This window comes from Gopherus flavomarginatus, chromosome 20 (genome assembly GCF_025201925.1).
Source record: "Gopherus flavomarginatus isolate rGopFla2 chromosome 20, rGopFla2.mat.asm, whole genome shotgun sequence".
Lineage (NCBI taxonomy): Eukaryota > Metazoa > Chordata > Testudines > Testudinidae > Gopherus > Gopherus flavomarginatus.
In genome coordinates this window covers 2,884,274-2,897,588 of record NC_066636.1, presented here as the reverse complement: position 1 = coordinate 2,897,588, position 13,315 = coordinate 2,884,274, and the positions used below count along the sequence as shown (strand labels likewise).

Genomic DNA, 13,315 nt, shown 5'->3' with positions numbered 1-13,315 from the left:
GACTCCTGGGTTCTGTCTCCTGCTAAGCAGGGTTGGGGCTGGTTGGTGGTGGGCTGGGATCTGCCACCACCTGGCTGGTGTCTCCTCTCGGCGGCCAGGCTTTGGAACAGACAGGTCCTGTTTCTAATGCCAGTGAAGATGCTGAAGATTTTCCGTCCACGTTGGAAAGACCCTGTGACATCCATCGACTTCCAGCGGGGAGAAACCTGCCCGTTCTCCTCCCAGCTGGCTGCGGGGGCCTGAAATGACCCTTCCCATTATGGACAGTGTCTCGCAGAGCTGGACCCTTCCCCTCGGCTCCGGGAGGCTGCCGGCGAGTGGATCACGTGCCCTGTGCAGAGCCGGGGCAGGAATCGTGGAGTAAGGGGGCAAAGGCTTCCCATGGCTGTGTGGCCAGGCTGGATTGACTGGCTGCGGGGCAGCTTCTCCGTACCCGGTGGGGTGGGGGGTTAGGAGCACAGCTTGGGGCTGGCTGTGGGTTTGGGGAATATCTGCTCTCCCTTCTCGCAGCCCGCCCTGACCTCGGCCGTCCCCTGGGGCACAGGGGGGATTATTGAAACAGAGTCCCCTGCACAGCCCAGGGGGCATGGGGAACCCAGGGGTCCGTCTGGCCCCACAGCCCCTCCAGCCAGCCCCTAACACCCCCACCCCGCCGTCCCCCCTCACTCCTCCATCCGTCCACCCCCCGAAGGCGGGAGCTGGGCTGGGGTCTCCCCCGGCTCTGCGCTGGGGTCCCAGGTGGGGGGAGGGGAGGTTCTATGGCAGTTGGTGACCCAGAGAGGCTGGTGTATGGGTAAGGGCCCCCCATCCCTCTCCAGACTCCCCTGCCCCCAATCTGTCTGTCTCTCCAGCTCTGCCCCTTACTGCTCTGGGCTGGGGTTTCCGTCTGACTCTCATTCCCCCCCCGACCCCGACCCAGGTGCTCCCCGGATCCCAGCGCTGCCCCCCGCCCCTGAGCTCCCCCCTCCCCGCGATGCTGCCTCTCCAGATCCCCAGCACCGTCCTGGCTCTGCTCAGCCTCCTGCTTCTGGTGGCGGCCCTGAGCTCCGAGCACTGGCTGGAGGCGAGACGGGACGGCGTCTTCGTCCACTCGGGGCTCTGGAAAATCTGTGCGAATTCGGTGTGCGCCATGCCTTTGAAACTACCCGGTGAGGGCAACCCACCTCCACCCCCGGCCAGGGCCATGGGGCTGGGAGCCAGGACGCCTGGGTTCTAGCTCGGGGAAGGGAACGGGGTCTAGTGGTTAGAGCAGGGAGGGAGCTGGGAGCCAGGACTTCTGGGTTCTCTCTCTGGCTCTGGGAAGGGAGTAGGGTATAGTGGTTAGAGTGGGGTGGGGGGGCCAGGAGGCAGGACTCCTGGATTCTGGCTCTGGGAAGGGAGTGGTGTCTAGTGGTTAGAGTGGGGGGCCTGGGAGCCAGGACTCCTGGGTTCTGGCTCTGGGAGGGAAGTGGGGTCTAGTGGTGAGAGCAGGGGGTGTAGGACTCCTGGGTTCTATTTCTGTTTGCTTCAAGGTTATTCTCCATCCCCCCCTGGTCTCTCTGGTTCCTCAGATTACATCGAGGCCACCAAGACTTTCTTGATACTGGGCCTGCTCGCGGGGCTGCTCTCGGCCTTCTCCCTCCTCGCCTTGCTCAGTGGCTCTGGCCTCGACACCGTGTCCCCCCTTGTGGTCTCTGCCGTGGGCAGCTTCAGTGCAGGTACCTCCCCCACCCCTGGGGCCTCTTCCCCCCTGCTGTTCCCAGCCTCCTGGATACCATGTACCCCTCCCCAGCCAACCTCGGGGACACACCCCCCCCGAGACCCTTCCCTGGGCTCTGGCAGTGCCTCCTGATGGTAGAACGGGGCAGGGGCCCTGGGACTGTGCCTGGCAGGTGTTAAGTGGTGTCCGTGCTGTGTCCACTTTGGCCCTAGGTTTCTGCGTCCTGATTGCGCTGACCGTGTTCACCAGCGAGTTTGCTGAAGTCATAAAGGTCACCTGGCCCCACATCTCCTTTGGCTGGTCCTGGGGCCTTGGCTGGGCCTCCATCCCCCTCTTCCTGCTGACCGGTGAGTGTGCCGGAAGGGAAATTCGAAATGTGGCCACCTCTGAGGTGAGGCTGGTTACACATGGTATGGCTCGCCCAGTGCTGAGATGCAGCCACCTCTGGGGCAGGGCAGCTGGGGAACAGCCGCACACAACGTCACACAGGGATGGCTCACTCGGTGCTGAGATGCAGCCACCTCTGGGGCGGGGCAGCTGGGGAACAGCCGCACACAACGTCACACAGGGATGGCTCACCCGGTGCTGAGACGCAGCCACCTCTGGAGAGAAGCAGCTGCAGAGGTGCTGGAACAAATGGTGGTTTCCATCATATTCAGAGGTTATGTAAATGACTCTTGGCACCTCTACTATGCAATTTGTTCCAACACCCCTGGACAGCTGGAGAACAGCTGCACATAACGCTGCAGGGGACAGCTTGCCCGGCACTGAGATGCAGCCACCTCTGGGGCACGGCAGCGGGGGAAGAGCTGCACATAATGCAGCACAGGGACAGCTCGCCCGGCGCTGATGCAGGCACCTCTGGGGTGGAGCAGCTGGGTTCTAGTGGATGTTGATCCCGTCAGTCCCAGTGCTGCCCTAAGCTCATTTTTCTCCTCTTTCCTGCAGGTGGGGTAACGTTATTGGCCCAGGAGTCCAACTCGATCTGATCATGGAGCCTGAGCTGCCCCCTGGGGACGGTGCCGGCAGCTGCTGGGGCCAGGTGGAGCCTGTAGTGTTGTGGGAATGATTCCCCCCAACACCCCAGAACAAGGGGGTGTGTGTGTGTCTGCTGCCCCTTGCTGGAGGGGCTGAGCCCTGCATGCTGTGTGTGTGTGTGTGTGTGTGTGTGTGTGTGTGTGTGTGTGTGTGTGTGTCTCCCTGCTGCCCCCTGCTGGAGGAAGTGGGCCCTGCTCGCTCTGTGTGTGTGTATGTGTGTGTGTGTGTCTGCCTGTCTGTCTTTCTGCTGCCCCCTGCTGGAGGAGATGGGCCCTGCTCTCTATCTCTCTGGCTCACTCACTCTGTGTTTGTGTGTGTGTGTGTGTGTGTGTGTCCCTGCTGCTCTCTGCTGGAGGGGATGGGCCCTGCTCTGTGTGTGTGTGTGTGTGTGTGTGTGTGTGTGTGTGTCCCTGCTGCCCCCTGCTGGAGGAAGTGGGCCCTGCTCGCTCTGTGTGTGTGTGTGTGTGTGTGTGTGTCTGCCTGTCTGTCTTTCTGCTGCCCCCTGCTGGAGGGAATGAGCCCTGCTGTGTGTGCATCTCTGAACCAGGCAGCGCCTCCTCCCCCAACCTCTACTGCTCTGGCTGTAACACCCCCCCCACCACATCCCAGCCCCATCCTTTGGGGGTCCTGCAATCATTCTTTGTACAAACATTAAAAATCCATCCCCAAAGCATCATGTCAGATGATTTACTCGTCTTTCTTATGTCTGAAAGGGAGTCCAGACTCCTGGGTTCTCTCCCCAGCTCTGGGAGGAGAGTGGGGTCTAGTGGTTACAGCAGTGGTGGAGGGGCTGGGAGCCAGGACTCCTGGGTTCTCTCCCCAGCTCTGGGAGGAGAGTGGGGTCTAGTGGTTAGAGCAGGGGGCAGGGCTGGGAGCCAGGACTCCTGGGTTCTCTGTCTGGCTCTGGGAGAGGAGTCAGATCTAGTGGTTAGATCTAACAGGTACCCCCCCAAGTTTCACCTCACTTTAAAATGATTTGCTTACAAACTCAGACATAAAAATACTAAAATGTCACAGCTACACGATTACTGAACAATTGCTACTTTCTCATTTTTCCCATATAATTGCAAAATAAATCAATTGGGATAGAAATATTGTACCTGCATTTCAGTGGACCCTCTATAAAGCAGTTTAAACGAGTCATCGTCTGTATGAAATTGTAGTTTGTACTGACTTCGCTAGTGCTGTTTCTGTGGCCTGTTGTAAAACTAGGCAAATATCTGAGTGAACTGATGTACCCCCTGGAAGACCTGGGTGTACCCCCAGGGCTGCCATGGTCAAGGGGGCACCGTGCAGCAACACAGAGGTACGTACTGGCGGTGCCTGAAACTGCTCTTGGCTGGTAGAGGAGGGCCTCATGTGGGGGGGGGCACCCAGATTTCTCCCTGCTTCCTCCTAGTGGAGGAACATGGGGGGAGGAGCAGTGCTTACCCCCCAACATTCCTCCGCACCCCCCCTAGGGGTGCTGGGAGGGGGAAGCGAGGAGCAATGCCAGCTGCTCTCTGCAGCCAGGTCAGTTTGCTCACATGGGCACGGGATGGGGGGTGCAGGGGGTAGGGGCTAATGGGGGGGATCCTGGGTAACCTAGGGGGCCAGGGGCAATGGGGGGGTGCCATGCTGATGGGCCTTGGGGTGCTAACATACAAGTTTGCCCAGAATGGCATTTTTCCTAAGGTCGGCCCTGCGCACCCCTGGCTGAGAACCACTGGATTACAGGGCTACAAGCTGCACCATCCAAGGTCTCTAAGCCCTGGGGGGGGAACGAAGTATCTAGTGTTGTCTGGGAAGTGGAAGGTTTTCCCCGCGGTCCTGTGCTAGTTTTGATCCTTCATCGCGCTCTCTAACTCAGTCTCCTGGCGGCTGAACCCCCGCGTCGGTGGAAGCTGGATTTACAGCTGTGCTGTTGCTCCTCGTTTCTGCATTTGAGTGATTACCCCCCGAACAAGCATTCGCTGCCCGTGAGACTCGTCACCTGCCTGCCCATCCTCTCCCTGACCGGGCACAAAACACATCAAACGCGTAAGCAAACCCCGCAGGTTCGAGTGACTAAACCCAGCCTGGCTCTGTTCCCCCCGGACCAAACCTCCGCCAGGATCCCCGGGGTGTCGTGGGCGACCGTCGGGCTGGGTTAAGATCTGTTTACGTCAAGGAAGTTTATTGCTGCCCCTGCCTCATGTGATGAAATCAGGATCTGAGCTAATGACACTGAGCCGTCACACAGTACTAAGCAAACACCCTTCAACCGAACCCAGCCCTGCCCTTCGACTGACTATTCATCACGGCATTCACAAGGACGCCGCATGACATCCCTGCCAAGCACTGACCCCCCAATAATTAACCCCTTCCCACCCACAGGCACATTCATATGGGCATTTCCCCCTCATCCATGAGGCCGGACAAGTCCAGGATGTGGGAGCACAAAGCATCCCTGACTTCTCCTGCCTGAGTGTAACCAGCTCCCGCAGGGTAGCTGGCACTTCCTGGTACCAGTCCAGCAGCCCCTCGCTGGCATAGGTCCATCCGGGGCAGGGGAATGGCTCCACTCTGGTTTCACAGCAGTTGTGAAGTGCCCAGCAAGCCGCAGTGATGCAGACGGCACCAGCAGCCAGATGGGTCTGGCGGCAGCGCCAACGGGATTTCAACCCGCCAGAAGCACATTCAGCAACCATTCGGCACTGGCTGAGAGTGGAACTGAGCCTCCCTCTGCCAGGGCCTCTGCAGTCAGGATTTGGTTTCAGAAGCCCAGGCAATAGGGGGGTACACGGGGTTCCCCCAGCATATCAGTGGAGCCAGAAACTCCGTTTACATCCATGTCACTTGCTGGGAATTGTGTCCGGAGCCCAGAGAATTGCAAGGAAGCCAAAGGCCTGTCTCCAGGATGCTGGTTGCAGCGGTTAGCTTAAGACTCGGGCCTTTGAGTTGGTGGGTCCTGGTGTGCGGGGAGCTTGCCCAGAAGAGGGGGTTCAGCCATCGCTCCCTCCCTCCCCAAACATCCTCTATCTACCTATCAGTCCATAGATGTGTGCGTGTTGAGGGCAAGGACGGGGAGGTCTCAGCCAGGTCTGAGTGTCCCCTGCCCCCCAGTATCCCTGCCCCAGGTCCTCACAGAGCGAGGGGGAAAGGAAAGCGAAGGAGGGAGGGTGACGTTATGAATGTACTATAATATTTCATTGGAAGGTGACAGGGCCAGACAGAGTTAATTAACTCCCAGACTGACCTGACCCATGGGTGAACCTTAAGGGCTGGTTAGGAAGATCGGTAAATGAACAGAGCTTTGAAATGCAGTCTGCATTGTTAAGAGATCTCAAGGGGAGACATTTGCTCAGGTCTTGTGATGTAACCAAACAAGTCTTGTCTATTGCTAGAGCTTTAATTCAAAGATCAAAAAAGGAATATTAGCATTTATGATGATACTCGAGTGAAATAGTTTGTGGTAACCTGTATCTGAACTGTTTCATGGATAGATCACCCTGCGCTAATTGCCAAGATGTTTGGGAGAAGGAGAATTAAGCCTACTGTTTTCTCCGGCAGAAAGGCTGCCGGAAATGTTTTAAAACCTTGGGACGGGATCCTGCTTCATCTCAGATCTGCTTTGGGTTTCAAGAGGGGGAACCTTAAATCACAAGAATTGAGATCCCCAGTCACTGACTGGAGTCACCCTGAACATGGACATTGGACTAGAACCTCTGGACTATTTTTAAAAGGACATTTGACAACTACAAGCTCATCTCTGCTGTGTAGCTGAACCTCTAGAATTGAATGTAAGTCTGTCTGTATATTGATCTTTTAATCAACTCTCTCTCTCTTTTCTTTTTTAATAAACTTTAGCATAGTTAATAAGAATTGGCTGTAGCGTGTATTTTGGGTAAGATCTAAGTTATAATTGGATCAGAGTATGTGGCTAATCCTTTGGGACTGGAAGAACCTTTTCTTTGGTCTGATGAGATAAGATTTTCAGTAATCAGCATCATATCTGACTGTGTGTGTCTGGGTGGAAGCCTGAGGCTGGGCACTTTAAGGGAACTGCGTGGTTTGGACGTCTGAGTAACCAGTGAGGTACAGAAGCTGTTTTGTGCTGGTTGGTAAATCTAAGTATTGGAAGATCCACCAGCGTTTGGGGTTTGTCTACCCCGTTTGGTTTGCACTTCACCCTGATTGAGTGACCTCAGCTGGCTCCCACGGGCAGCACCGTCACACAGGGGGGAAGAGAAAATGAAAGTATGAAAGTCGAGAGCGAGAGCGACCTTGATGCCTCACTAGCATAGGCAGAACCGCACCCATCCGCCAGGGATGGTGAACAATCCCTGTATTGTTCTGTGGTGGAAGATGAGCCTGTTCTCAGATCCTCCCATCCGGTGACTCCTTCCTCTTCAGAGACACTCCCTTCATCGCCCTCCCCCCGTCACCCCGCACACAGCGCCTGGGTTCTCGCCCCAGTTCTGGGATGGGAGTGGGATCTAGTGGTTAGGGGGGGCAGGGGTGGAGTCAGGACCCCTGGGTTCTCTCTGTGGTTCTGGGAAGGGAGTGGGGTCTAGTGGTTAGGGGGGGCGGGGTGGAGTCAGGGCCCCTGGGTTCTCTCTGTGGTTCTGGGAAAGGAGTGGGGTCTAGTGGTTGGGGGGGGCAGGGGTGGAGTCAGGACCCCTGGGTTCTCTCTGTGGTTCTGGGAAGGGAGTGGGGTCTAGTGGTTGGGGGCGCAGGGGTGGAGTCAGGACACCTCGGTTCTCTCTGTAGTTCTGGGAAGGGAGTGGGGTCTAGTGGTTGGGGGGGGCAGGGGTGGAGTCAGGACTCTTGGGTTCTCTCTGTAGTTCTGGGATGGGAGTGAGGTCTAGTGGTTGGGGGAGGCAGGGGTGGAGTCAGGACTCCTGGGTTCTCTCTGTGGTTCTGAGATGGGAGTGGGTTAGAGTGAGAGGCACTGGGTTGTCCTGTCCCCAGGTGGGCTGGGAGTCTCCAGGGGAGCCAAGAGGGGTGGGACCAGGGTGAGGGTGGATCAGGGGCCGTGGAGTGGATTGCACTGAAGAGGAAGTGGCCAACGGATGGATGTGCGGGGGCAGCGGTTATAGGACTTTGCCCCCTTTCCGCCTCAGCCCTTCCCATTGAAGCATCTCAGGTATAAGGGACACCGGCCGGGGTGGAGATCGGACAGACTCAACCCTTGAGGGAGGCGGTGACACAGAGAGCAGGTGAGGGGGGATCGAGGGGGTTCATTAAAACATGGTCACCTGAACATAGACCCCACACAGTGAGACCAGGGCCTGTCTGTCCCCACCCCCGATACCCACCCAGCCCCAACACACCCCAATACCCAGCCAGCCAGCCCCAAACACACCCCAATACCTGTCCATCCATCCATCCATCTCCAAACACCCCCATCTGTCCCCACCCCCAATACCCACCCAGCCAGCCAGCCCCAAACACACCCCAATACCTGTCCAGCCAGCCGTCCAGCCATCCATCTCCAAACACCCCCATCTGTCCATCCAGCCCCACGCCCCCCAATATCCTTCCTTCCAACCCCAAACACACCTGATATCCATCCCTCCCTCCATCCCCAAACACCCCCATCTGTCCATCCAGCCCTAAGCCCCCCAATATCCCTCTCTCCAGCCCCAAACACCCCCGATATCCCTCCGTCCATCCATCCCCACCCGCCACTCCCCTCAGCCCAGCACACGACTCTCTGTCTCAGGAGCGGCACCAGGGTTTTTGGCGCCCTAGGTGGGGGACCTTCTGCGCCTCCGGTTGGCGGTGGCAATTCTGCGGCGGCGGGGGGGGGTTCTTCTGCGCTCCCGGTCTTCGGGGCACTTCAGCGGCGGGTCCCGAAGCGAGTGAAGGACCCGCCGCAGAACTGCCGACGACGACCCAGAGCGCGGCAGGACCCCTTGCCGCCGAATTACCACCGAAGGCCGCAGAATGCCGCCCCTCCCAAATCCTGGTGCCCTAGGCGACTGCCTAGGTCAGCTAAATGGAAGCGCTGGCCCTGCTCTGTCTCTCTCTCAGGGCCCCTGTGGCTGGCTGCATTCTTGCCATGCTGGGACACGGGGGATCGCGGGGGCTCCGGGTCTAGAAAGGATGGCTAGCAGGCAGCTGGGGCGAGGACCAAGCTGGGCTGAGCCACGCTGGGGTGGGGCCTCCGGGAAGCTTCCCTGGGGCAGAGCTGGCTGGGAGCGGGAAGCTGCCAGGGGCTGGGGCTCTGGAGAGCCCGGGGAGTGGCCCGAAGCTGGGAGCTAAGGAAGGGGCTCAGGCTAGTTGCTTATTGGTTTGCTCACCTTGGGTAAAGAAATACACCAAGCCAGGCCATGGCAGCGCGTGGCCGGGAGCCAGGGAGAAGCCCAGCCCGGGGACAGAGCCACAGGCCGGGTGGGGGGCTGAGCGCAAGGCCCCTGCGATGGTGGGGGAATGAGATGGTGAGATTTACTCAGATAAGCCCAGCAAGTGCCTAGTGCCGCAGAGGAAAGTGAATCTCCTCCCCAGCGGCCTGAGGGGGAAATTCCTTCCTCTGGCGATCAGCTCGACCCTGAGCGTGGAGGCCAGGAACCGGCCAGACACGCCTGAGAGAGAGAACGCTCTGTGCCACCCCAGAGCCCTGGGGCAGCCCCCCAGTGTCCCATTGCCAGTCGTGGGCATCCCTGCGACTTCAGAAGAAGGAGTTAAAAAACCCTCCCAGAACACATTGGTGGAGGGATCCCTTCCTGACCCCCGCCAGCAGCCGGCTGAGGCCCTGAAGCATGAGCATTATGCGCTGGGTAATGTGAGCACAGAGTAGGGACAAGAGGCACGGAGAAGGTGGGAGAGGCGCCTGTGTGTGTTACACGCAACTGGCACTTTGCTCATGGTCGCTGTTTAGGCTTTGGCCACAATTTCGGATTTGCTACGGCTCCCAGGTTCCCAATCGTCTGGGTTTGTCTGTGCCTTGCAGAGCAGAGATCTGGCTGCTGCTGCGTCTGTCTCCACACGCCCCCCTCTCTCCGGGAGACTGAGGCAGCCCGAGCCCGTGGCACATCATCTGAGGCCACTATTTCCCCTCTCGCTCTTCCTCACCTGCCCCGGTGCTTCCCAGATCCTGGCTACTCAGACCCTGAGATTCTCCCTGCGATGCCATTTTTCCGGATCCTCAGCACCATCCTGGTTCTGCTCAGCCTCCTGCTGCTGATGATCGCCCTGGGCTCCGACTTCTGGGTGACGGACAACAGAGGCATCCAGATCGGGCTGTGGAAGACCTGCATCCGTTCAGTGTGTTTTCAATATTCTTCAGCACCAGGTAAGGGCAGGCGGCTCTGCCAGGGATCCCACCACTACCACCAACCAGCTCCACAGGGCAGAACCAGGACTCCTGGGTTCTTTCTCCAGTTCTGGGAGGGGAGTGGGGTCTAGTGGTTAGAGCGGGGGTGGGGGGGCTGGGAGCCAGGACTCCTGGGTTCTATTTTAGTTTGCTGCAGGGTTATTCTCCTTTTAGCCCCTGGTCTCTCTTGGCTCCTCAGGTTACATTGACGCCACCAGGGCTTTCCTGTTCCTGGCCCTGATCGCCGGGTTTCTCTCCCTCTTCACTCTCATCGCTTCGATATTCCGCTCCCACCTCGGCCCCGTGGCCCTGACCCTGGTCTCTGCCGTGGCCAGCTTCAGCGCAGGTACTGCCCCCTCGGGGCCTCCTTCCCTCGACTACTCCCAGCCCCCCAAACCATGAAACCCCCAGCCAGCCCTGGGGAGCCCCCCATCCAGGAACCCTGCCCTGGGCTCTGGCAGCTCCCCCGGCTGGTGGGACAGGGCGGGGGCTGGGACTGAGTGTGGGCCACGCTGAGGGGTGTCTGTGCTGTTCTCTTTCCCCCAGGGCTCTGTGCCATGATCGCGCTGGCCGTGTTCACAGGAGAAGTAGCTAAGACCTTGAATGTCCCACTAGGCCAAGTCCCCTTCGGCTGGTCCTTCGGCCTCGGCTGGGCCTCCTTCCCCCTCTTCCTCATCACTGGTGAGTGCAACAACGGGGAGGGAGTACCCAGAGATCCCTTGCTTCGTGCTCAGATGCAGCCACCTCTGGGGTGGGGCCCAGAGTGTGTTTATATGGGGAACCCTCGACTGGTGCTGAGATGCAGCCACCTCTGGGACGGGGACGAGGGTGTGTTTATATGGGGACCCCTCGACTGGTGCTGAGATGCAGCCACCTCTGGGACGGGGACGAGGGCGTGTTTATATGGGGACCCCTCGACTGGTGCTGAGATGCAGCCACCTCTGGGGCAGGGCCCAGGGTGTGTTTATATGGGGACCCCTCGACTGGTGCTGAGATGCAGCCACCTCTGGGACGGGGACGAGGGTGTGTTTATATGGGGACCCCTCGACTGGTGCTGAGATGCAGCCACCTCTGGGACGGGGACGAGGGTGTGTTTATATGGGGACCCCTCGACTGGTGCTGAGATGCAGCCACCTCTGGCACAGACGCCGACTTCCCCTTTGCCTGGTGGATGCTTGACCCCCTGCCCCACCTCTTCCCATCCCTGCACCGCCCTTGCCCTGACCCCATTCCACCCCCTTCCCCCAAGTTCCCGCCCAGCCCCGCCTCTTCTCCGCCTCCTCCCCTGAATGGCACCGCGTCCCCGCTCCTCCCCCTCCCTCCAGGAAGTCCAAAGCTCTGCCAAACAGCTGTCCAGCGGCCACGGGAGGGGGGGCGGGAAGCGCTGGGAGGGAGCAGGAGGAGCAGAGAAGCAGCGTGCTCAGGGGAGAAGGGGATGGGGGGGCTTGGCTGCCGGTGGGTGCGGAGCACCTGCTCATTTCTCCCCATGGATGCTCCAGCCCCGGAGCACCCCGGAATCGGCACCTATGGGTGGCACCAGCGGGTGCTGCTCCCATTGGTGCCCTGAGCCCATGTCTCTCCCCTCGCCCCAGGTGCAGTGATGATGTTCGTCCAGAAATCGCCCTCGAGCTGAGCCTGGGGCCGTGCTGCCCGAAGGGGGCCAGATGCAGCCTGCAGCGTCACGGGGCCGATTCCCTCAACAGCTCCGACAGGGGACGGGGGGGGGGTATCTGTGTAGCCCTGGCCTCTCTCTACCCTGGGAGCCCCTCCACCTCCAGCTTCCCCCACACACAGTCCAGCCCCGTCCTTTGGTGTCCAACCAACATTCTCTGTTCTGACATTAAACGGGTCTGTCCCCAAAGCATCACGTCTGGGGGTTTAATCCAGCCTTTCTTGGGTTTGAAAGGGAGCCCGGACAGCTGGGTTCTGGCCCTGGCTCTGGGAGAGGACAGGAGGGGAAGGGAGGAGGGTCTAGTGCTTAGAGCAGGGGAGGGAGGGCTGAAAGCCAGGACTCCTGGGTTCTCTCCCCCTGGGAAGGGAGTATGGTCAATTGGTTAGAAGGGTGAGGCTGGGACCCAGGACTCCTGGGTTCTCTCCTTTCTCTGGGACGGGACGGGAGGGGGTGTCTAGTGGTTGAGGGGCGGGGGGCTGGAAGCCAGGACTCCTGGGTTCTCTCTCAGCTCTGGGAGGGCATGAGGTGATGCTGGTTAGAAAAGGGATAAAGTTTCCTGCCCTGGCTAGGGGCAGCATGAGGCTGAGCGAGGGGCGGCTCTTGGCCAGAACTGAGCCCAGGGAGTGGCCCGGCCGGGAGCGAATTGGCAGGAGCATCCACTGCCCTGCGGCTCAGTGACTCCCTGCTCGGAGCTGGCGCTGGGCAAAGGGAACCTAACGGCACCGTCGCTGGGCCTGGAGCGAAACTCCCATGAGCCTCTGAAGCATCTCAGAGTACTACTGGCCCCACAAGCCATCTCCCATAATTCTCTGGGGTCTCCTTGACCCATCCTGGCCTCCCCGAGTGTCTGGGGTGCCCTGAGCCAGAAGGGTCCAGTCCAGACTCCTGGGAGCCTCTGTACCCCCCGCATCTACCCCTCAAGTGCCCTCTAACCCCGCCCACAAATCCATCCCCCTGCACCCACCATCCCTCCCCACATCTATCTACACCCATACACTCTCCATCCCCACATACACCCTCCATCCCCACCCACAAATCCATCCCCTGCACCCACCATCCCTCCCCACATCTATCTACCCCCATACACTCTCCATCTCCACATACACCCTCCATCCCCACCCACAAATCCATCCATCCCCCTGCACCCACCATCCCTCCCCACATCTATCTACACCCATACACTCTCCATCTCCACATACACCCTCCATCCCCACCCACAAATCCATCCCCTGCACCCACCATCCCTCCCACATCTATCTACCCCCATACACCCTCCATCCCCACATACACCCTCCATCCCCACCCACAAATCCATCCCCTGCACCCACCATCCCTCCCCACATCTATCTACCCCCATACACTCTCCATCTCCACATACACCCTCCATCCCCACCCACAAATCCATCCCCTGCACCCACCATCCCTCCCCACATCTATCTACCCCCATACACTCTCCATCTCCACATACACCCTCCATCCCCACCCACAAATCCATCCATCCTCCTTCACCCACCATCCCTCCCCACATCTATCTACCCCCATACACTCTCCATCCCCACATACACCCCTCCATCCCCACCCACAAATCCATCCATCCCCCTGCACCCACCATCCCTCCCCACATCTA

The 13,315-nt window shown here is 59.3% G+C and overlaps 2 protein-coding genes across 2 annotated transcripts; both read left to right on the top strand.

Annotated features, from left to right (window-relative positions):
* Window positions 1-973: 973 nt before the first annotated feature.
* Window positions 974-2,688, top strand: LOC127037996 (protein NKG7-like). Its single transcript, XM_050930318.1, has 4 exons — window positions 974-1,148; window positions 1,551-1,697; window positions 1,912-2,046; window positions 2,648-2,688. The coding sequence occupies exons 1-4, from the start codon at window positions 974-976 to the stop codon at window positions 2,686-2,688; spliced, it is 498 nt and encodes a 165-aa protein (XP_050786275.1).
* Window positions 2,689-9,829: 7,141 nt separating this feature from the next.
* On the top strand, window positions 9,830-11,691 carry LOC127037994 (protein NKG7-like). Its single transcript, XM_050930316.1, has 4 exons — window positions 9,830-9,995; window positions 10,216-10,362; window positions 10,563-10,697; window positions 11,609-11,691. The coding sequence occupies exons 1-4, from the start codon at window positions 9,830-9,832 to the stop codon at window positions 11,647-11,649; spliced, it is 489 nt and encodes a 162-aa protein (XP_050786273.1). The 3' UTR covers window positions 11,650-11,691.
* Window positions 11,692-13,315: the final 1,624 nt, after the last annotated feature.

Bases quoted from the DNA above. Each gene is read 5' to 3' on its own strand.
- LOC127037996 (XM_050930318.1), top strand. From the start codon at position 974: ATGCTGCCTCTCCAGATCCCCAGCACCGTCCTGGCTCTGCTCAGCCTC. The intron at 1,149-1,550 runs GTGAGGGCAACC...CTGGTTCCTCAG, and splicing joins CATGCCTTTGAAACTACCCG to ATTACATCGAGGCCACCAAG. The intron at 2,047-2,647 runs GTGAGTGTGCCG...TCTTTCCTGCAG, and splicing joins CCCCCTCTTCCTGCTGACCG to GTGGGGTAACGTTATTGGCC.
- LOC127037994 (XM_050930316.1), top strand. From the start codon at position 9,830: ATGCCATTTTTCCGGATCCTCAGCACCATCCTGGTTCTGCTCAGCCTC. The intron at 9,996-10,215 runs GTAAGGGCAGGC...TTGGCTCCTCAG, and splicing joins TCAATATTCTTCAGCACCAG to GTTACATTGACGCCACCAGG. The intron at 10,698-11,608 runs GTGAGTGCAACA...CCCTCGCCCCAG, and splicing joins CCCCCTCTTCCTCATCACTG to GTGCAGTGATGATGTTCGTC.